The following is a 24,459-nucleotide window of genomic DNA, read 5'->3' on the forward strand; positions in this document are numbered from 1 at the left end:
GAAAAAATAAAAAAAAAAAAAGGTGACTAGCTCTGCAACTACTTTCTCAGCTTTTGAAGTTTAGACACAGCATTAAAAAATAGCCAAATAGCCTCCAACCTGTTGCTGAAGCTTCAAAAGCTGCTGCTGTTTCTCTTGCAGCACCTGGAGCTGTTGCTCGGCTGAGGCCATTGCATGAGAGAGAGACTGCAAAGCTACCTGGGCTGCTGAACTCAGTGCTGTGGAGGCTTCCCCAACCGTTCCAGAAGAGAGACCACCAACTGCTGGGGTAACCCCAAAGGTACTCACTGGCATGAAACAAACAAAAACGAAACAAAACAAAGACATGTATGTAGATAATAAATGATAAACACAGCTTTAATTTAATTCCTTACTAATTGTTAAGAACAATGTAAATACAAGAGAAATATCTCCTTTTATCCAGCTCTTGCTACAGTGTAACATCATCTTGAATTACAAAGCATATGGGTTTTAGACTACGTACGCTCATCACACATGGAACATTTTCATTATAGAAGAGCCACTTAATGCCCTGGAATTCTTTCGCCACATAAGGCTGCAAGGTAAAGATGCAACCTTGTATGTTATACTCTCCAGTAGAAACAAATGGATTTAAATTAATAAATTTGGAATCCAGTTTGTTTGGTAAGCTCTAAGAAGTTTTAACTTCACATATAGTAACTATTTAAAAAACCCCAAAACATTTCAACACTTACAAAACTACAGGCAATCTGTTTGTCAAACAGTGCTCATTATGTCCTATTAAAAATATCATATTGTGGAACTATGCTAAGTAGAAAAAAAAAGAAAAATTGTATATACCAGTAAACGTACTTGCATCGTCCCTTTCTATTCTAGTTCCATCACTTGTTGAAACACAGGTGAAGTGCAGAGGTTCAACTTCCAGAAGTCCAGTAAGAGAAGTAAAACTACCTTCAGCAGCTGCACAGCTACTTATTTTCCCATTTCCTGAAAGAGAAATAAATACCTGCACAATCAGCTGATGTTCTCTTGATAGCGACATTTCAAGTCATGAAGAGTCGAAAGGGAAAATTAAGTATCATCTACATATTTTATTACTTCACATTGCGGAACAAACACGTTAACACTATCACATCCACAATGTAAATTGAAGTATATTTTAAAATGGATAATGCTGCCAAATCTGAACAGAACATCTTAATAAGCCAAACTATCAAATGTGATAGTAGAAGCATAGTGTAACCTTCTTAATTCCAGAAATAAATTACATATGGATGCTCTATTCTTTCTACACTGTGAGGAAATTAGCTTGCAAAAATACACTGAAGTTACTGGAAAGGAAGATAAAGAAGATAACAGACTGACTAAGATCATACACCAAGTTAGTATAAAAACTAGACTATTATTCAATATACTAACAAATTCACAGTGATGTATGATTATTCAATATACTAACAAATTCACAGTGATGTGTGGAGGGAGGGATAGGAAGGAGATGGACAAGAGCATACAAGAAAAGGAAAGGAGTCACTATGACTGATGAATATGCTTGCTATGAAAAGAATTTCCTGACAGGTAAAAACTGTCCCATTCTTAGGACATTCCACAACCTAAAGATTCACTTATGAACTAACCTGAGAGGATAGATACAAATATGCTTTTAAGGTATATCAATGCCTCTGAAACAGAAAAAATATCCATTAAATCTGTAATATTTAAGTAGAAGAGTGCTTCCCAACTTCAGAAAAATCCATGTAGGTTTCTCTGCCTATGAGATGGTTGCTAGTCTAAATGAATAATAACGTATCTCAAGGAAGCTGCCGAATAGAAGCGACAGATGCTTCCTATATGACTCTGACCCAGGGAATGATAGCAGCCTTTCTGTTTAATCTCTAGCCTTTTCTTAGACCTTCTACAGGATAAGAAAAGAACAGATTCCAGAAAGACGCTTTTTTCTTGCCCTAGGGGCTACAGGAAATGTAAGAGATCTCACGAAGCAAGAGAATATCTTGAACTTCATTATGTACAGCTATAAAACAGATGGAAAGTATAAAACCACATCTTCACTAAAAAAAACCAGTATAATGGCGAGAATTACCAATTCTTCTGCAATAGATTACTGTTAAACATACGTACCTGATAGAACATCAGACAAATCAATTTCATCTGACTGTACTCCAATGCTGCTGTTGTATACATTTTTACAAGAAGAGCCACTTATTTCCAAATCAAACAGAACTGGATCAAAAGGTGAACTATATAATCCATATCTGCAAACAGAATAAGACAAACAGCACTTTTCAAACAATAAGAATTTATATAAAATTATTTACAGAAAAAGGCCAAGTATTTAATCATCAGGATTTATTATATTCCAAACTATTAATTCAACTGACATATCTTAGAAATTACCATTTACTTATAGTTCATTAAAGTAATTTATTAGGTGACCTTTTCAAACTGCTTGTGATGCTAAGGAAGTAACTCTTTGTTACTAAATAGTTTTGAAGATGTAACACTGTCCTGGAAACATGACACACAATCACAATCACACTCAGACATGGAAACTACAACTACGAGTCTTAGACAATTAGCCGGAGCAATACGCATGCCTGCACATGGTAAGTAAGTCAATAAAAACACAGCACGGCTTTCCAAAACAGCAAAAGAAATTCTACCTCAGCTTGTTCTTCCAGCTGAAGTAAGAACTAAAAAGGAAATGCCACTAGGGATACCAATCAACACTTGCGAGTACTTCAAATGTCTCAACAGAAGAAAACCTCATTACTCCTACTCTGGCAGTATTGCAGAGGAAAAAAATAATACAATCACTCAGGTAACAAGGTGGTCCCAAATTAATTAGGGTTCTATAAGCCAAGAAAAGGAAAATCCAAGGAAATAATAAAATCAGTGTTGGTATTTTTGTGTACCAACACCTATTACCAGCAACTGACAACACAGGAAAAATGGAAATCAGGCCAAATTATTAAGCAGGAGTAGAAAAAACAAATGCATCTGTGCAGGTACAAAAGCGAGAAACATACAACACTTTGCGCTTTGACTGGCAAGAGGCAGAACAAATATGAAATATTTCCATTAACACACCAGCAGTGACAGGAAGTTCCTCCACCCCCTCTTCCCTCTGCCTCCAAGCAGCTTCTCTGTTCTTTAGCAGGCGAGGAAAGCCCACAATGTTGAGAAGGCTGGAGTGTTCAAATGTCTTTTTTGATCAAGTAGTCACAAAAGGATAAATGTCTACATGAATACTACAACTACCAGCCACAAGATAGAACAGGTTCTAGGTTTCTCTGAATGTTAAAATGCTTCCATGTTGGCTGGGTTCAGTGCTTTTTGCCACACAATCCTAATGATGTTACACAAAAGGGCAATAATTGCTACTGATTTTCAAAAAACAAAAAACAGAGAGGAAAAAAAATCTGAGAATTCCAGATCAACCCATTTAACATACATTCCCCAACCAAGTTACTTACAAGCACTTACAAGGTGGCAAATTCAAGATGACAACTTTATACTAAGAACAACACATATTAGATGAATCTAGGCTGCTCTCTACAAGCATGTACTACACAGAAACAGTGCATACTGCACATCTAGCAAGACTGACGTGTTTGCTGCATGACCTTTTTTCATAAGCAAAGCAAGACAACATGCTACTGTAAAGTGGTTACTAAAGCACACAAAAATGCTGAGAAAAAACTCAGTAGGGTACCTTCACAGCCTGTTTTAGACCTCAGATTTACAAACTCAATAAATTAGGTCAGGTCAACATTAACACTAATTACTTGCATGATTAAGTGAAGAGTTTGACTTATTAAGTAAGCAGGTGATAAAACCTAAAAAGGGGTTACAAGAGCTTTGTAGAATAGGATCACAATTTGAATATATTGCGGAGAGTTAAATATCTTCTGTCCAACTCAGATTTATTTCAATAAACATAGTGCCATTTACGGATCCTTCAGCAGGATAGTATTGTATAGTATTCTCCTGGAGAAACTGGCGACTCGTGGCTTAGACAGGTGCACTCTTCACTGGGTAAAAAACTGTCTGGATGGCCGAGCCCAGAGAGTTGTGGTGAATGGAGTCAAATCCAGCTGGCGGCTGGTCACAAGCGGAGTCCCGCAGGGCTCAGTTTTGGGGCCGGTCTTGTTTAATATCTTTATCGATGATCTGGATGAGGCGATTGAGTGCTCCCTCAGCAAGTTTGCAGATGACACCCAGTTGGGTGGGAGTGTTGATCTGCTTGAGGGTAGGAAGGCTCTGCAGAGGGATCTGGACAGGCTGGATCGATGGGCCCAGGCCAATTGGATGAGGTTCAACAAGGTCAAGAGCCGAGTCCTGCACTTGGGTCACAACAACCCCATGCAATACTGCAGGCTGGGGGAAGAGTGGCTGGAAAGCTGCCCAGCAGAAAAGGACCTGGGGGTGTTGATTGACAGACAGCTGAATCTGAGCCAGCAGTGTGCCCAGGTGGCCAAGAAAGCCAACGTCATCCTGGCCTGTATCAGAAATAGTGTGGCCAGCAAGACCAGGGAAGTGATCGTGCCCCTGTACTCGGCGCTGGTGAGGCCGCACCTCGAATCCTGTGTTCAGTTTTGGGCCCCTCACTACAAGAAGGACATTGAGGTGCTGGAGTGTGTCCAGAGAAGGGCGACGAAGCTGGTGAGGGGTCTGGAGCACAAGTCTGATGAGGAGTGTCTGAGGGAACTGGGATTGTTTAGCCTGGAGAAGAGGAGGCTGAGGGGAGACCTTATCATTCTCTACAATTACCTGCAAGGAGGTTGTAGAGAGGTGGGTGCTGGTCTCTTTTCCTAAGTGATGAGTGACAGGACAAGAGGAAATGGCCTCAAGTTGCACCAGGGGAGGTTCAGGCTGGATATTAGGAAAAATTTCTTTACTGAGGGAGTGGTGAAACACTGGAACAGGCTGCCCAGGGAGGTGGTGGAGTCACCCTCACTGGAGGTGTTCAAGGAATGTGCAGACGTGGCATTGCGGGACATGGTTTAGTGGGCATGGTGGTGTTGGGTTGATGGTTGGACTTGATCTTACAGGTCTTTTCCAACCTTAATGATTCTGCGATCAGGTTCACAGTTTTAAGCTGCATTAGCAACTCTTTTCAGAAAAGGATACAGAAGTTACAGGAACAAAAACCAAAGACTGAATCAATAATGTCACATAAAAAAACCCATCACCCTTTTAATCTATGTAGTAATGAATATAAACTATGTGAAATACCTCTTCTGCTTCACTCATCAGAGATCTCAACTGGAATAGTGTTTACAATTTTGTGTACCACAATTCAAGGAAGATGAGGACCAAAGAAAACAGCTCAAGGAAATGCTTTAAGAATGACTACAGATCTGGAGAATACGATCAAGATACAAACATCCTCTAGACATCCAAAATTTGTTAAGAATGAAATAATCTGCTCTTTATTGCCAAGGTGGACAGGACACAAACATTAAAAGGCTTTAGTTGCAGCACGAGAGACTTCAGATCAGACGTGGGCAGAAGGAGATAGTTCAAGTGTTAATGATAAGAATAATTAAGCCATGTAATAGCTTACAATATTTGGAATAATTAAATTCTACCACTACTTTAATCAGGTGCTTTCAAGAACAGGCTGGAGAAATTCGTCAAATTTGCTAGACAAGCCAACCTGCTTTGTTGTAGGACAGCCTAAAATACTGTCTGAAATCTCTTTTCTGTTGTTCCTTGAACTGCAAGTCATATAACACACTCATCTGGCCTTATCCATGCAAGTTTTACTTGCTTTACTGCAGCACATGAGAGTAAAATGAGTACTACTCTGCCTTAAGAGAACATAAATGTGCAGATCCTTTAAGCAGACATCTGCTTTTATTTGATTACCAACTGTTAGGCTATTGTACCTGGGAACAATGACAAAGAAGAAAAACAATACTAGAAACTCGACAACTAATGCACACAAATATGATAAAATACAACTCAGGGAGAGGGAAGGCAAAAAGAGTAAAGCAACGGCTGCCTACTAATTCCTCTTTTTTAAAAAAAAAACAAAAAAAACCCCAAAAAACCCTTCTGCACAAAAAAACCCCAAGAAATGACAGTATTCTCTTGATCTGTAGACATATAAAGAAAGGCCAGTAAATTCTGTCTAAATCTGTAAACTAAGTCAAGAAATAGTCCTTGCTAGAGAGCTATAGTAATGGGATTAGACAGATGTGTCTGCTGCTATTCTTACCCTAACTATGGGGATACTGAGTTAAAAGAGAAAGCAAATTTACTTCCAAGACGAAAAATCAGTAAAACACCATCTAGAAACAGTCAGAAAACCTAAGCTTGAAGGATGCCAAGAACAGGGTCTCACTTCAGAAAGCTTCCCTTGAGATGCAGACAGCTATGTTTACCACTAAGTGATCTGAAATGTCACATGTGCCAAACTCAAAAGTGAGCAACTGGAAAGAAAAAAAATGTCTACTTCAGATATGCTCTTTAAAGGAGGTACTTGGAAACAATCTATATGAAGGAACAAGTCAATTCCTACAGGAAGGTGCCATTCTCATGTCAAGTCAAATATTCATGTTTTTCCTCCTCCATCTGGTTTCTAAAGAAAATTCAACAAGAAAACAAAGTCTTTTCTTTTTCCAGTTCACTTTGTGTATTTTTCAAAATTCTCCATTATCCAGTCACCATCTCTATTGCTGTGATAAGTCTTCTAATAAACTGCAAGGATTACAGATGGTGAAATAAAATAGTAACTGAGAAGAGGAATGTAGTAGAGAGCACAATAAGGATCCAAGTATAACACCTGAGAACAAGTTTTTATCAAGTATTTTGGGATTACAGTCCTTTAAAAAAACCAAACCAAAACAAAACCAAAACCCCCTCCCGCAACAAAAATCCCCCCTCCAAACCTAGCTTACTAAATTTTCAATTTGATCTGAACATTCTGAACTAACCTCTACCAAATCTCTTCTACGTAGATCTTGCTTGACTTGGAGGAAAACTCTTGCCCACAAAACACAATTGAAAGAGCTGTCTAACAGCAGCATGTTCCCATCATCGTAATATGGCTTTGGAAACTGCTACAAAAGTGAACCGCCAGAGATTTCCTTTAGGTATCATGTAAATCCAAAGTTAAATGGTCAATCGGTTCAATATGTAAAAGATGCAACATCACAGTCTGAAATTACATTGATATATAATTACTGTAAGAACCTGCATTCCCAGTAAATTAGTCCAGGTCTCTACAATTAGAATCTGGCCTTTAGTAACAATACATTAAATGTATGGTCAGCTTACAGACAGACTACAATTTTGTGTTTCTGCACTATGCAGAACTGAAACCATTCAGTATATTTGATTCCCTCCCATACTCAAAATAGGACATGCTTTGTTAATCCTTACACTAAAAATCATAAATACTAACTTAAGGATTGCACATTACATACATTACATACACATTTGATGATTTAAAGTGCACTGTAAATTGCAAGATAGCAATTAAATTCACCTTTAACTTTGCACAAGTCAAAACTATTTTCCAGAGCTGTATCAAATTAATACTTGCTCAAACAAATCTGCCAAAATGCACCTTTTTTTAAAAAGCCAACCTTTTTCAGAACACCAGAGGATGGCATTAGACCATTTGTATGTTTGTTTTTATTAAGTTTACAACAATCACATTTCTTAGTACCTTGTTTGAAGTAATGCTTCCATGGGTGTTAGGCGATCCTGCAGCTGTCGGGACACAGCAGTTAGCAATGATGCACAAGCTGTACTACATCCTGCCAGATCTTCATCCTTTACATAATTCAGCAATACAAAATACCAATACACAGATCCTACATAAAAAAAAAATAAATTTTCATTTCAGGTGAAACATGATGTGAATTTTCCACTCAGAAAGCATACTTTGAAGCATAATCAATGGAAGTGATAAATGAAGTATCGATTGGTTACAGAATACAGACTAGGAAGCATTCTCCCCCTCCCCCTTTTTTTTTTTTTGAGAGACTTCAATTTAGAATCATTCTGTAATCACTAGTCTTGCCACCCCAAATACAAGTGTTAAAAGTAATCTTCCCATTCTATCTAGCATTCAAAAGGCTTCAACAAGGTGCTAAAGATACCATTACTCTGCAGTATAGATGAGGAAGGAATTTAATTTAGCTAAAAATTTCCTTTTGGTGCAGAAGTAACAGAAGTGGATTGCTACTTGGACATCATTTGGATACCCAGGCTCCCTGCAATACATCTCCTAATTCTCAGAAATAACAGACAATCCTGACTCTCACTTATGTCAACAGAATCTGTGGTTGCTGAACACCTTTGACAATTCTTGCAAAACTTACTTAAGGTCTCCAAAAAACGTCAGTTCCTTAGCACGCTGTTTTAAGCAAGCTAATTTGCTTAAAATTCCATCATCTACAAGTGCATACTTCATACTTGGATACCACTTCACCAGACGACTCCAAGAAGTAGTTTATGCTAACTGAACAATTACCTAATTCTTATTTCACAAGAGAGTCCGACAAAATATGCCAAACAACAAATGTCCTGTGTATTTTTATGACAACAAACATTGTATACATACCACCTGTTGCAGCAGCAGGCAAAAGAGGCATATTGTCAAGTAAAGCTTTTAGAAGAACTGATCCAAACCCCTGTTGACTTGGCTCACACCTGCCATTGCTACAAAGAAACACACAGACACTTTAACATTTAATGAAGTAAAAACAAAACATGAAATCTCCTCCAGAAGATGAAGCTGAAAGACTGATGTTCTTTGCAGTCATACGCTAACACATTTTTCCTCAACAGAAGATCTTCCAGATCTTGCTGCTTTATAAATTCCATGTTAAACAATAACATTGTATATACAATTCAGACTGCATGCAAAATCCCCAAATATATATAAAATATAAATATAAATAAATAATTAGCACTGACCTGATGCATAGTGCAAGAAATCGTGCACATTTGTGAGCTATGCTCCGCCCAGCTTCAAAGAAGCAAACACGTATTATATCAGAGACACATTTACGTGTTTTAGAAAGCAAGCTGTCATTTCCTTCCTTTGAGCTGTAAAAACAAGTTGTATACTTTAGAGAATCATATAAAACTTGAATCTTTTTAACAGAGCTGATACTGAGAAATAGCCATGCTGATTTAGACACAGTTTCTCTCTTACCTGCCAGGTCCGTTTGAATACACTCCAGCCAGCCAACAAAGTGTGTCTAGTACAAGACTCTGAGCATGTTCTGTAGTCAGACCATCATCTGTCTTCTTGCAAAGAGTGGTAAGCAGCTTCTCATGGAACTCTGAAAACTGTAACATGGCACACCGTTGAACTCTAGGGAGAAGGGGAAGGAAGTAAAAACAGAATTATCCAATATGGCCATTCTCCCATTAAAGTGTTCCTCCGGCTTTGTACCTTGTCTTAAGAGTGGCAAAAAAAAGATGCCTAGATGAGAGTAAAACTAGTACTCAAGCCTATATGATACTTTCCGTGCACACATTCCCAATCTTCCTATTTTCTGCCTACAGAACTTCCTAGGTTACTGTATATTTAGTAAACTTCAGGGATTTTTTTTTTTTTTCCTATTAACTTGTCTAGTAACTTCTAAACCTAAACAAGCTTTCATCATCTGCAACACTCTTGGGGAACCATTTGCATATACCTCTTTGCAGCCTCTTTGACCTCTTTAAGCCCATTACAGCCAGTGCCACCATTGTGGAGTGGCAGTTGGTAATACAAATTAAATACTATATTATTCGTGTTTAGGTCTGTAGTACCAATCCATAGAGACTTTAACCAGCTTTTTGGGTGACAGTTTGTTAGTTATATTTGATTGTAAACTTTTTGACAAATAATATACTCTCTGCTGTAAGAAACAAGACAACATGTGGAAATAGAAAGGAAAGATACTGCCTTTAAAAAAAATGTGTCCAAATAAATGATCTAGTTTACCAAGAAAACTTTTTTACATTTGCCTCTTCAAGTCAGGCAAATCACTCAACATACATGGTGTAATTCTACAACTTGCACAGCACAGTGCCCCCGAACTCACAATTTACAGGATTTTCCATACAAAATACGTTTATGAAATGACAATTTGAAACAGTGGTTTGACGTGAGTTATTTTGAGAATTACGTATTTTATGAGAAGTGTAACTAAAGCTATTATTTTTTAGAATTTAAAAACACCTACAAACCTTTCCTTTGAAATGGAAGTTTTTTTAAATCTTCGAATCGTTACAGATACTTCTTGAAGTAAGTCACAGCCTCTCAGATTATCTGATTTTCTTGAAGAATTAGTGGCTTCAATTTTGCTAGATGGCTTTTCCTGATTTTTTTGGGAAAAAGAAAATTCATAAATCACGTTGTTTTAACTGCTTCATTTGTATACCTTGTTCAGTGAAGGGCATACAGTTCAGTAAAATCTCTCACTAAGTTTGAGCATTGTACTAAAATAGACTGCTTTTATTCACTAATTGCTTTAATGCAGAACATTAAATTTAACAATGTTCTGTAATTTATTATGTTCGAACCATTCTAATAAAGTCCACAAGATGTACATCCTATCATCCGATCTTAGAACTACAACGATCAAGAGTAAAATACACGCACACAAACAAAAATCTTCGTATGAGGATGAAGTGTATCAGCTACTGAAAACACTCATGGAAACAGAAGTTTCAAAAACAAGTGCCCAGAGTGGGGAAAGTAGCAGAACACAGATCTTTTCGACTAAATTTGCACAGAAGAAACAACTTAAGAGATGTTGAACTCTGATTCCTGAAGGTGTTAACACAGTGTCAACTCCTAAAAAAGTAATTTTTAATGGATCTTAATTCTAACAGCTGTTTCATTTTCAGATTACATAAAGAATACCAATTCTACAATTTGAACACAGATGTCTTTCTTGGCTATTCGTTACCTTGCCTGCTGCAACTTTTGCCAACAATGAAGCAAGGGAATGGCCCTTGTTAGTCTGAGGTTTAAGAGATGGTATTCTAACAACTGGCCTAATGCCACCATTGCAGATTTCTTCTGTTCCTCTGTCATTCACTGCTTTAACATGAATTAAAAATGAGCGGTACTTGCCACCAGCCATGCCTAAAAGTAGAAAAAAAACGGGAGGGGAGAGAATTTGCAGTTTACTAGGGCAAGTTGTAAACAGATTTCAACTTCACAGATATAGTGTACAAGCAGAGCTCAACTACATTAATTACAGTACCTTTGCATCAGTTTGAAAAGGTAAATCACTATTGTGTTATACAGCAAAATTTGTCAATGTGAAAATAAATACAAACCAAAGTCTGACTACAGAAGTATGAGATGCACTTTAGTCACGCATACTTCATATGAATAGCATAATAAACTGGTTTACCTTTAACAAGCTTTGGACTTGTTAGTGTCAACATTCCAGCATGTCCTGATAGATCAAGTCCAGTAGCAAGCCATACTGGACCGCAAAGTATGTCTTCCTTGTGTTCCTCCAGAAACGGACACAATCTAAGACCTTAAAAAACATGTGTAATATGGACCTGAATTACTCATAATTAAGTCACAAATTCTGATCATTTGCATGGGTTAAAAATACACCATGTCAAACTCTGATCACTAAATACATATAAACTCTACATTGAAAAATAACAATTACTTGAGGTTCACTTTTAGCCATTTTCCAAGGAAATCAATAAAGGTAAATGACAGTTTTCAAGCATTTTCAGTTATATTATATGGTTAATATGTACGTTGACTAGCTCATCAGAGCCACAAAATACACCACTAATGATGAACCAATATATTTTGAACCACAATTCTCACTGGGTCTTTTCTGAAGCAGGACAGAACTGTTTTTAAAAAAATAGACTGATTTGTTTCTCCTGGGGTATATTGAAATTATCATTCACTCATCTGCTGCTTCTTTCTCAGCATGAAACACCTCCTTCCAGCACTTTTTCTTTTATCACCCCTTTGATCTCTCCCCTCACCCTTTGCAACACCTTTCCTGGAGTCACAGAATCATAGAATGGTTTGGGTTGGAAGGGACCTTTAAAGTCATGCTCTAAATAAGCCTGATCACATGAAAGAAAAGAATGTGTAAAGTGAGACTGTTGAAAGGACCAAGAAGAAGAATCGTAGTTCTGGAACTGATTCACTCCAACTATCAATTTTTAGTCTGTAGCTCTCCTCTGCCAGATCCAATCTGATTGCCTTTCAGAGTCTCTCTAACAGATTTTGTGGAAGAGTACTGGTTAACAAAAAGGGTTATAAAAACCACGCACAGCAAGTCTGATGTGGCTGAAAGTCAACATGACTAGTTATGAATTCTTTACTAGCTGTTTATTATTTTTCTTGGTTTACAGCAGCAATCTCTACAAAAGCCAGGTATGCAAAGAAAAATTCTATTAAAACTAGCTAAGGAAACCAAGTAAAAGACTGCTGGAACAGGCTAAGAGTTTAAGTTAGAAAGGTGCCATATAAATCTAATTTCTAAATTCAAATAAATACTAATCTGCTTTTAAGCACCAAAACTCTCCAGTAGGGTTTTTTTTTTGTGTGGTGTGTTTGTGTTAAACTTTCAACTCATACGGTAAACAGAGCAGTGAGAAAGGCAATATTGAAGAGGGTTGAGAAGTTAGGCTATATCAAATGACTAAGAAATTTTTGCAGAGAAATCCAGTGTATCATTAAAAAAGAAAAAAGCAAGCTTGTATTTTAAATGAAGTATAACAAGATAAATAAAACTTACATTGTGGTTCCTCTACATCCATATACTGCATTTCTTCATTGAATTCAACCAGTCCAGGTTTTCCATTTCTCTCCACTTCAATATTATGAGCTGGAGATAAAGGAAATGTAATCTGTCTATCTACTGCTGCTTCTGGAAATAAAAATATTAGCAAGATTTCATAAGCATTGCTTAAGGCTCACAGAAAAAAGAAGCAGTATTTTTCATAGCAAATTTATCAGCTTTCTGCCCAAAACACTATTTCTAATATAAGAACCACAAATATACAAAAGCATGTTTTTCATAATAGGATTGCAATTGAAGTTGCAGCAAATAGTTAAGAAAATATTTCTTTGAATGACCTGTAAACAGCCTGCTTTGCTTTAACACTGCCCAGTTTATTTTCTCCTAATAATCAACTGCAGATTACTCCTAAGTAAATAAGATTCTGGTATTGAAATTTTGGTAATTTTAACTGAAAATAACTGGATTGCTCCTGCTGAACATCAGACATTATTTTGATAATATTTAAGTACAGCTCTTTTTTCAATTAAAAGGTTCTCATGAATCACAGATGAAGAGGACATGCAAGCAAATGAACAAGAAGCATATACAGTGAATTAACTGCCAGATCACAAACATTAGTTCCAAACAGGAAGAATTATGCCTCTGACCTTATTACACACTGACCGTTATTACACACTACTTATTCAACTGGTTCCAGAGCTCCTGTCATACAAAAAATGACTGAATAAACTCTCCCCTACACATCTTCCTTAGGTCTCATTATTTTAACATTTCAGTTCCTTTCTCCCCCTATGAAAGGGGAGAAGGGAAGGGTGGTGGGGGCAGTTAACCGAATTTCAGTCTTAAGATTTTATACATTTTCAAGAGCCACCAAACAATCCTGAATATTACTTCTCCCTGGGATTGGAACATTTTGATTAATACCCAGCACATATATAAATTACCTAGGTTTGTCTTCCCTTATAATGAAATCATTAGTGCCCTATTACTTCATTCAATAGTGTATAGAAAAAAGGCAAATGTCATTAAGGTCCTTTTCTAAAACCCAAGACATTGAAAAAGGGTAGGAAACAACTGCAATGCAATAATAACACTTGAGAGGATGTTGACTAGTTGAGGCTCCCCAATGCTACTGAATCAAAAAGAAGAAAAGACCTTGCGCCAAGGTTGGCTCGCAGGTGCTCTCACATCCCCCAGCCCTTTCCAGACTGCCTGCGTATACCCTAGCCCTCCACTCAATGCTTTTTCCACCTTATCCATACCAGAAAAAAGCAAATTCCGCTACATTGCACGTAAGGAAGTGAAATGCCACTTTCTGGAAGAGCTCTGTCATGTTTTATGATCAGTATGCTCTAGTGTAAAGCATCTACAGAAAGCTGTGGCAATCTATTTCACAGCCAAATCAAATGCCTTCAAAAAATTACCAACTTATGGAACTGTTTGCTCAGAAATATTTAAAACGAAGCATTAGGAAAAAAGTTTAGCTTTTCTTCTACTGTTTTGTTTCACAGGTCAAGATTTTCAATTAATGCTGACATCCAGATCTGCAAATGGACTGAATTCTAAAATTCAAAGCATGTTCCATTCAGACGAGCAACATGGACCATCTGTCCTATTTTTTGCTTTGATAGAACAAATTTCTGCTGCATGTTAAAATTTAGGTTTTACTTCAAGCATTAAACAAAAGAAGAACCTGCAAGAACACCTGTCGACTGCTGTCCTACAGTCACAGCTAGCACTTCTGTTAAAACTCTTAAACCACCTTGTATCTTAGAAGAATATGTTTTTCTCCAAGAATATTACTATGCTAGAATATTTTATTTTTGGATAACCACCAGTTTACAGGATTTCTTTAAGGAGCATTTCCAGCACACTTTTTTTCTTGTTAAACACTGGGGGATTCTACAGAGTGAGAAATTGTATGAAAGCATGTCAATGATCTTTGGTATGCCTGTATTCCTTTTTAAAATTTAAAGCTCTATTTTACCCTTGTTTAAACAAGGTCCTCTTACTTAGCATTTAAAAAAATAAAAAAAGAAAAAAAAAGAAAGAGCTTTTATAATCATGCTTGCTGTTCTCCCCAACACATTTTATATCCAGCAGCCAATTTAATAATATCCAACAGCAAGATTTCCCTGAAATACCAAGTTCCTAGAAGCTTTTCAAAAAGAGGTGGCCAGATAAAGATAACTAATTAATGCCTCAATAAAACAAAGTGCTGCATGTAATACCTTCCACCCCTAGCAGACAGGGCAGCAGGACATGCAATGAACACTCTCACCACACGAAAATCCCAATGGAGGCACAAACTCTTCCACATCAAAGAAGTGACCTTTCAATTTATGCTACCCCCTCACAGGTTCCCTGAGAGCTAGTAAGATGCGGAGTCCAGCCAGGAGTCTTCCCAAGGCAAGAGCATTCATAACTTTGGTCTACCCTGTCAAAGCTGCAAGGAACAAAAGGTGAAATCATACTGCAGCTTTCACATAGCTTAGTTAATGAGCCAGATGATGAGAGAATTCCCAAGGAAGATAGCTGTCATCAAAAAAAGCCTTGCTATTTTCTCTTATGCGTCCAAGAGGCACTGGCAAATAATTTCCTTCTGTGACTTCGAATAATTTATTGAAATTTTTAAAATATAAAGAACTTAAAAGAGCACCATTTGTTTCACCAGTCAATTTCTAGGATGATTTACAATTGACAACATATTTTTTTTGAATCCTATGACTGTGAGATTCAAGCAGTACCGAATAGTAATTCCGTTCAACCTTTTGAGTTATGCACTTTTATTTGCATAAAATTCAGGATTTTGAAACTGTTTACCCAGTTTGTTTCCCCAATTTACATTCAAACATGGTAAGTGAAAACAGACCATGATGCTGAGAAATAGAATAAAATGAAAATAAGTAAAAACAAAATATTTACACAATTTCAAGCAATTCTTCTAATATACATCACAGAGAATAATGAGCTTGACAAAAGAAATAATATTCTGAAAGATATCTGAAGTTCTTTCTTACCATTGACTTTCCCTAAGCCTGGAGCTTTATTTTTCAGCAAAGTCACTTGAATCTGGGGAATGTTTGCGATGTTTGAATTCAAAACAAATTTGAAGTCCACATGTCCAACCATACAGGCTTTTGGTAGAACCAGTTCAAAGACATGCTCATCCCAGCTGTTGCTGTCAGGAAAAAAGAGGACAATGACCCAGTGTTAACAAGCAGGCAGCATTACCCAGCGTATTCTACATCTATGAACACTTTCTTTAACAAGAAGAAAAACTTATTTTGCATTAGTTGACATACACATGAATTTCTGAAGTAAAAGTCTTTCAAGCTGCAGTTAACCACATTCACTTTCTGAAGAACATGTTAAAAGCCAATTGATAAGAGAGGGGAATCAATGTTCAGATAAAAGTAGCAGTGAAAAGACTCCCTATTAACTTCATTACAGTACTGTTTCCATATTACTACAAATACCAGTTACTCATTTCGAGGAAAAAAAAAAAAAAAAAATCAAAAAAATAACTAAAAAAAGATCTACCAATCAGTGAAGCGTATGATAGTAACTACCTTGCAATCTCTTAAGTTGGCCTTCCACATTGGTAAGTGTCAAACAATGTCACTTTTCAGTGGTACAACAGCCACATCCTGGAGACTCAAAATACTAGTTTCAAATTATTTTTTTAAATACATTTGATAATTTATACAGGATAAGTGCTTCTTAGCAGGTGCACACTCAGAAGCCTGTGCTGTGCAAAATGGGTGCAGCTTTCTTTTAATGAGTCATATTTTCCTTTTGAAGCCAAGTTTGGTTTACACTGAAACTGTAAGCTTGAAATAATAAGTACTCCTCAATGATCAGTTCCAGAGTTTGATACACTAAGGTTTGCAAAAAGTAGTTCAAACCAAAGAGCAATTCAAATAAAACTAATCATGCGTCAATTGTCACATTTGTATACATTTTTAAAATAACTACACTTCCTGAACTTCTCCATTCATCAGTAAACAATCTTTTTAAATGTAGTAACTTTGATAGCCTGTGATTATTTAATTGTATAACTGAGAACACTAAGAAACTGAGTATGCTGCTATAAATACTGGTTAGATGTTTTTCTAACATCTAAATTACAAAAAGGTATTTTAAATCAAATAATATGCTACACATTGAGTATTGTGCAGAAAACCATTATAAAATAGATTAAGCATTGGTACAAATGTATTTAATGCTTTCCATTTTTTACGGTAGTATCCCTGAAGGCCATGTCTCCCTCAGGCCAGTATAATACACTTATAACAGATTCCAGGTACACACAATGAAATGGCATGCCAACTTTCCAGAACAAGCAACAAGCAACAGTGAAGAATTTTCAGCTAACCGTACAAATAACTCAGGTAAATAAAATATAATGAAAATTTATCCTACAACTCCAGGGAAAAAAGGCTCTCTTAGCAAATCTAACACTAAAAACTTAGAATCACTCATGCCTTTCCTCTGGCTTGGAGAATATGTAGCCCAGTGCGAAACAGGGAGAGGTTTGGGGGTGGTTTTTTATTTCTGAGTATTCCTATAGGTGTCATGCAAACCATGGACTGAATGAGACGTTCAAAGGAGCAAGCCTTCTGAAAGGCTAAGCAATATTCTGTTCATGCAGTTTAAGTTAAAGATCTGGTACAAAACCAGAAATTAATAATAAACCACTCTGTCTGCAGTAGGCTTTTGTAGTCTGTGTGTTGCATACAATGCATACTGCCATACAGAATTACAACTGTTATTTGTCTAGTCCAGAAATTTATTTTTGACAGAATTCAGCAGCAGATGCCCCAAAGGAAATATTAAGTATCTCTCAATAGGCATGTATGGAATAATGATCCTCCATGAAGGTCTCACATTAATCCAAGAGTGCAGAGATCTTCTTATACCTGTGGCAATGAACTTCACAATCTGATTCTGTGATGAGTGAAAAACTCCCCTTTAAACAGTTTTTTAATTTCTCATAGCTCTGTTTAAGTGCAACCTCTTTATTCATGTGTACAGATTCAAAGAAGCAAAAAAATTAATTCACTTCCTTATTATTTTATCAATATTTTAGGATACCCATCCTAAATATCACTTTTCTCTGATAATCTAATGCAAGTAATTTTAGCGACTTTTCTCACCTTTGAAACCCTTGCAAATCTATAGCATCTTTTTAAAGAAGAATACACAATCAAGACTGTTCTAAATGCAAATACACCATCATTCTCACAAGTACAAAGTATTTTCCGTAACACTTCATTCCTCTTCTAGAACACCTCATCACCTTTGATCTTCCACTACAACTGAACCTGGAGCTGCAGACCCGTTTCCAGAGTTTAAACACTGGAAAGCACATCAGCACCTAGCTCTTCCTTCTTTCACGTATGTCTGCATAAGATGAATACATAAAATATTTCCTGTATAAATCTGAGAGAAAGCCAGGAAACTCAGATGTCACTGTTTTATCAAAGCACATTTAAACTTTTTGTTTAATGTACTTTTTAAAAAAGGATTAACCCAATTTAACATTTCAGTTAAATTACCACTGAAGGGGAAATACTGATATTTAGATAATTCATAAGGTAAATCAGACTCTGCTTTTTCTGTTTTCTTTGTTACACAGCCTTTTCAAAATAACAAAGTAGGATTGAAAGAACGTGAGTGTAATATAATGTCATTCCCAAAAATACACTTACAGGACTATCCCCTTCTATCTATTTGAGAAACAAAAGAATTACCATATCAAATTGCATTACGCATCCATCTAACCCTGGAATCCTACATCTTGATAGGAGTCAGTATGAGACACTCAACGAGGAGATTAAAAGAACGTCGTATTAAGGACCAACAAAATAATCCAGAAGTGCTAACGTTGCTCACAATCTTAAGATTGTATATTCTACCCTATGAACAAAGGGACTATAATTTAATAATTTTCATCATGAGTCATTTAGCAGCTGTCAAAGATTTCCAGTACTAAACCAAAACTTTTAACTTTACCTCTTTACGTTCCTGTTTTACTTTGCAGCAGGCATAATTCTTTTCCTCTAATGAAACAATATTCATAAGCTAATCTTCCACCTATCACCTTCCAATTAACAGCTATCACCTTCACTGTTTACTTCCTTGTATCTTCATATTGGTAGCTTTTTACTTTTCAACTGTTGCTGAACACACTGGATAATCAATAGTTTTAACTGGAAGTTATTTTGCAAGGAAACACCTCCTTTCCACTTGTTACATACAGAATATTTTACTTACAGAAAGCAAAACCGCAAGATAAATAAAGGTTTTAAAGCCCATAATGCACTGCAAGTTTTTAACCGTAGCTTATGAACATTTAATTAAAGCAAGCTCAGCTCATGTTAGGTGTCAGCCCTGGAAACATGTGCAACTATTACCTTCCAGACCTGTTTTCCCACCTGGAATACTTCATTATCACATGCTAGCTTTCACTTATTTATACGACAAGCTTTTTCTCCCCCACATATGATCTCTAGCTCCCCTTGCATCCTCTGGCTATTTCATTATTTCCACTGTATGGGCATTTAGATTCTACATTACTATCCAAATCTTATACATAAGTGGGACAGATGTGTGACAGCCTGACCCAAAACATCTTGTTGTGCCTTATTTATTAGTTCCTTAATAAAACACACAAAAACTTATATCTATATTTTGTTTCTTCAAGCATTTTTCAGGAGAACTATGCAAAGCTACTTCAGGTAGGTTTTAAGCAACTCTTCAAGGAGACTGCAATGCTGCTGTTCTAGTCTTTAGGATCCCAGAAGAATTCCAAGTTCTCATGTCATGTGTAAAAAACTAAGAAGTACTACACATACCATGCTGATGCAGTTCATTTCAATGAAAATATTGCCTAAATTTTAGCACAGCTAGGGCTCTATATTGGCTTAAGTAAATGTCTTGTGTATAAAGATTTGACATGAACAGACATTCTATCTTCACATTTTAAAATAATTACAATACAATTTTGTTTAGGACAACTAATTAGTCATAGTGGCACCTGCAGCTTGCATTTTCAGATTAAAAAAAGTACTAGGAATGTATGTATGCATGCATAAGAAGGGTGAATCAGATTTTTACAGAAACAAGCAAGAATATCTGTAATTCCGGCAAATGTGCTTGTCTAATTATATAATGAAATGGCAACATTTGGCAAACAAAAATACACAAATTCAAAACTTGACTTTTCAATTTGTTTCAAGGTCCGCTATAATAATGCTGGCAATCTCAAAGAGACCTGTAACGCAAACTACCAAATAGGGATGATTATCTTTGAAAGTACACATTCTTAAACTTGCACGCTATTTAAAAACAATGAAATTGCATTAAATTTGTGATTATACCAGCTATACGAACTAGTTAAGCAATACACACATGATTCTTTCTGCACCATTACCCTACCTACCTGTCTGTCTGTAGCTTCCAAGTTCGAGTATGCTGAGCTGCATCCCCATGGTGCTGCTGGTGCAAATGCTGAGGATGCCGTCTTTGCTGCTGCTCTTGCTGGACTTCTACCCAACAGGGAGGGACAGTGGCTGAAAACCGTGGCGTCAAGGTCTCAAAACGGGTCAGTTCCACCAGGGATGTTAGTGTTTCAAGGGAAAATGGCTGGTCCACCAAAAGATCAACTCCTGAATAATTAGAGAACATACATTAATTATTACATAGCTATTATTTCCAGAACATCCTATAAACAGTTTGAAATATATCCAAACTGCTATAGGTAAAATTAACATGAAGTTTCAAAAACAAAAAACGAAAAACAAAAAAACAAAACAAAAGCCAAACAAAAAACCCCCAAACAAACAAAAAAACACCACCACCAAAAAACAAACACAAGCAACCAAGCAACCCTAGCCTTGAAGCCAGTGTCCTATGAAGGCAACTCAACAAATTTTCTAAGTTCTGAGAGCTCTGAGCATGCTGCCTGGGATTCAGCCAGAAGCATCAGGAAAAAGTAATTAGCCAGCTATACTTTGATGATGTAAAGCTGATTAAAACATTTTTTTAATATCTCTATTGACTCAGATTAAAAAAAACATGAAAGTTTTCTATTTCATGAAAACAGACATATGGAATTACTATGCAATTGTAACATTTTTATCACTATTTAAAACATTACTTTGGAACATGCTTATCAATATAGAGTTGTTTTATGGTGGATTACTAGAATGTTTTGGAAGGCTCCCAATTTAGCTTAAAAGAAGGGTAAGTGAAAAACAAACATGCTTTATGTAATGCATTTAAAAGACACTGGGCCTAGACAAGTATTTTGTCTTCTTGTCTTCATATTCAAGTCTTGTCCTGAGGAAACACGGTTATTAATTGAGTAAGTACTGAAAATTAAAATATCCCAGGGAGGCAAACACCTAAAGAAACATTACAAAGGAACTTCAAAAATAATCAGGTTTCCTCAGACAAAAAAAAATTGAAAACTTGAGGGAAAATAAGATATGCACAATGTAAATTTTCTTACATTTAAAGCATTTTCTCTTAAAAATGCATTTTGGAGAAAATCTTTTACCTGTAAAGAAATGATGGTTTTCAAAAGGAGAAAAATGGCTATCTGACTACTACTGTCACCACCAGGGGAAAAAAAAATAAAAATTCAATGCACCAACACAAATACCATCCCCCCAGTGAAGTCTGAACCTAAAGACTATCTTACAAAGCAAGCCAGGTTGAAAACAGAATAGTAACAAGATTACATCCTCCAGCTTGAGAGTAGAAGGGCACATGCAAGTCTTCACAAAAAGTAGAGAAGCTCAAGATGAGGCACCCAGAGTCAGGCAAAAAATTCACTCTCACTGACACAACTATGATTTCTACTTTTCAATCTAGGAGGCAGGAAAATGCTGAAGAGATTAGAAATTAGAAATGCTTTAGAAATTTAATTTCAATAATACAACAAACACCTTCATTTTTTTTACTGCCAAATGTGAACCTCATTAGCTAGATGACACTGCAATGAGAAGTGAGATCATAGCTCAAACTGTGCAACAATTCTACCTTTGAGTAGACTGGATTTTTTCTGCTTCATTCTCCCTCCCCCTCCAACAGAAACAATTACAAATTCAGAGTATTCAGAGCAACCACAGGTAATGTGGTATCAACCCCTACAATTGAAAAATGAAGGACTTAACTTTCCAGTGCAGTCAAGTATACTTGGCTTCTTTCGCAAAATTACATGGTTTTTGTTATATTGTAATAGTGAGTTATGACCAGCTGAAGTTCTAATAGCAAACTTGAAAAACGGTTTTAAACTGGTCAGGAAAACTAATACTCTTTTTCAATTCAGTTCTAAAAAAAAGCATTATTTTAGATCACTTCACCACAAAAAAACCTCTGCTCTTTAAAAGGAAATAATAATTTTAACCTAATTTACAACTCGCTACAGTTAACATATTTTCTTCTAAAACAATACAATTTAAAATGTATCCAAGTTGTAAATGCAGGCTAGAAAATAAAATTTAAGAAATGCATTCCAGTTTGCCAACAACAGAGAAAAATAAACACACGAACAAACGACACAATATATATGAACAATGTATGGACAAAAGCTTGTGCTTATTGCTGTGGTTTCTATCCTGACTACAGCATCTTTTAGCTACAGTTTCAGAGAACACCAAAATTATTTCATAAAAACACCCTGCTGCTGCCTGCCATCAGCTGTGAACGAGATATATAGATCAAGACTTTATGCTCAGCCAGATCCCCCTAGAAGTTCATTTCCCCAAACAGAAAGCCTTCTGTTGAGCCATGTCTCTGTCTGAAAAACATGCTAAGACAAAAGTGGAAGAAAATGTTTTTTCTGCTGTTTAGCACTTTGATTAAAAGAGAAGCAACACTGATGTTATAAATGTTGGGGGCAATGTCTGATCATGATCCATACACATGCTGACAGCTTCATTACTTAGAAAACGTTTGCACAGTCCTAGCAATTATTCACACATTATATGCTAAGAATCCAGTACTATTGACTTTAGTCTCCTTAACCCAGATAGTTCAGACTAAGAGCTCTACAACAACCATTTGATTTCAACTCTTCCCCCCAAACCCCTCATTTCAGCACTGGCTTCCTATGACTGTTAAGCTTCTCTCACAGCTTTTAGTGGCTCAGTTTGATGCCGCAGCAGAAAAGTACTCAATTTATCCGATCATTACTGTGTATCCAACAACTCTCTGGAAAGCACTACAGACCAAGATCAAGCAATACTACACTCTCTGGACTATATGACTACTTAAAGGATGGCCTGCAGCTTGTGGACAATCTACAGACACAGCTACTCTGAAGTCCATACATAACTAAATCCCTTTCTTGTTCCAGTGAGCCATATTCAAGCCTATACTGAAGGCTGGGTGGGGAGGCGAACAAGAAAAACAGCAACAAAAAAAAATTACCCATCACAGTACTGGCAGAATTTAAACAGTAATGATCATCAATTTCATTCATCAGGTTAGTCAAAGTTAGCATTTGATTGGAAGTCACTTAAATCTGCTGATAAGCTGCTGTACAGGGAATGCATCTATTGAAGCACATCTATGTCCTGAATATTCATATTCTCTTTATTGCTTTATTTGCCATTAGCAAAAGAAGAAAGCTGCAGAAGAAAGCCACAGACTTCTTTCCCTCACATATGTACAATGGTTTATTACCTAGCGGTTTTGAACTTCAGGAATGGCTCCTTTGGTAAAAAAGAGGAGGAGCAGGAAAAATTCAGTCCTCAAAGCAGAGAAGACAACAGCAACTGTTGTACTGCTGCTTACAGATAATCTTATGACAAAAAGCATCTTTTCCTTCCCTCTTTTGATTGCCTCTTGGGGAGTAAAATCAGGGGTTGTACAAACACAGCACAACACAACTTAAAGTGTTACAAGGTTGGCAGGGGTTTGGGGAGAAAGACAGCAAGTAGCCTGTTGACAACAAAGATGCCATGATCCAAAATGGTCTCCGTACTGCCACTCAGACCCCTCCCAGCTTTTTTTTGTCCCCTGAAGCTGCAGGCAAAGACACTCCCCACCACACACATGCACACACAAAATTAACATCAGTTCTCTGAAAAAGCCATAGCTACATGAATGGTTTATTTCCATTTTATCATTGCTTTATCTTCATGCTTTATATTGTTTATTCTTGTATTTTATATTCTAGGTCATCTGTTCCCAGTATGTCCCTATTTCTGTCCCAACAGACATGATCAAAACTTCCAAACTCCAACCCAACTAAAATAATTATGCTTTGTGTCCCTATCTTCAACAATTGCAGGTAAAACCTCAGCATGACTCAAATCTTTCTCAGGCTTAACCAGCAAAATTAGATTTGTTGTTAAGTTTTAGTAGCAAGTTATCTGCACTAAAGCATTTTTGACAAGGGCCGAGAAAAGATTGAGAGGCCCACACAGGAGCTCCCATAACCTGCATGCTCACTGTTCTCCCTTACAGGCAGGAGGAGCGCCTCACATTTTCCCCCTTCTACCAACAACAATGCTCTCATCCAACTCCTTATTTTACTTAAGTGGGCCAGGATACTACAAAAGGCAGCAGACTGGTGGCAGGACTGATAATTGACAGCAGAATTTGAGCATAGCTCAAGGCGGACAAACTGCTAAAAACAAAAATCCAAGAGTTCACATTATAAGCTTATCAACAGTAACTGCACTGCTTG

The 24,459-nt window shown here is 36.7% G+C and overlaps 1 protein-coding gene across 1 annotated transcript in view; it reads right to left on the reverse strand.

The window, feature by feature from the left end:
- BIRC6 (baculoviral IAP repeat containing 6) overlaps nucleotides 1-24,459 on the reverse strand; it is a 193,425-nt gene that overhangs the window by 129,623 nt on the left and 39,343 nt on the right. The window contains exons 12-24 of the mRNA XM_059835694.1: nucleotides 20,200-20,425; nucleotides 15,773-15,933; nucleotides 12,747-12,878; nucleotides 11,379-11,510; nucleotides 10,926-11,104; nucleotides 10,201-10,331; nucleotides 9,176-9,337; nucleotides 8,935-9,066; nucleotides 8,579-8,676; nucleotides 7,679-7,826; nucleotides 2,119-2,252; nucleotides 823-969; nucleotides 100-287 (exon numbers count right to left, since the gene is read on the reverse strand). Of these exons, the coding sequence (XP_059691677.1) occupies nucleotides 100-287; nucleotides 823-969; nucleotides 2,119-2,252; nucleotides 7,679-7,826; nucleotides 8,579-8,676; nucleotides 8,935-9,066; nucleotides 9,176-9,337; nucleotides 10,201-10,331; nucleotides 10,926-11,104; nucleotides 11,379-11,510; nucleotides 12,747-12,878; nucleotides 15,773-15,933; nucleotides 20,200-20,425 (1,970 nt within the window). The remainder of the gene's footprint in view (nucleotides 1-99; nucleotides 288-822; nucleotides 970-2,118; nucleotides 2,253-7,678; nucleotides 7,827-8,578; nucleotides 8,677-8,934; nucleotides 9,067-9,175; nucleotides 9,338-10,200; nucleotides 10,332-10,925; nucleotides 11,105-11,378; nucleotides 11,511-12,746; nucleotides 12,879-15,772; nucleotides 15,934-20,199; nucleotides 20,426-24,459) is intronic.

This window comes from Gavia stellata, chromosome 2, assembly GCF_030936135.1.
Source record: "Gavia stellata isolate bGavSte3 chromosome 2, bGavSte3.hap2, whole genome shotgun sequence".
Taxonomy (NCBI): Eukaryota; Metazoa; Chordata; class Aves; order Gaviiformes; family Gaviidae; genus Gavia; species Gavia stellata.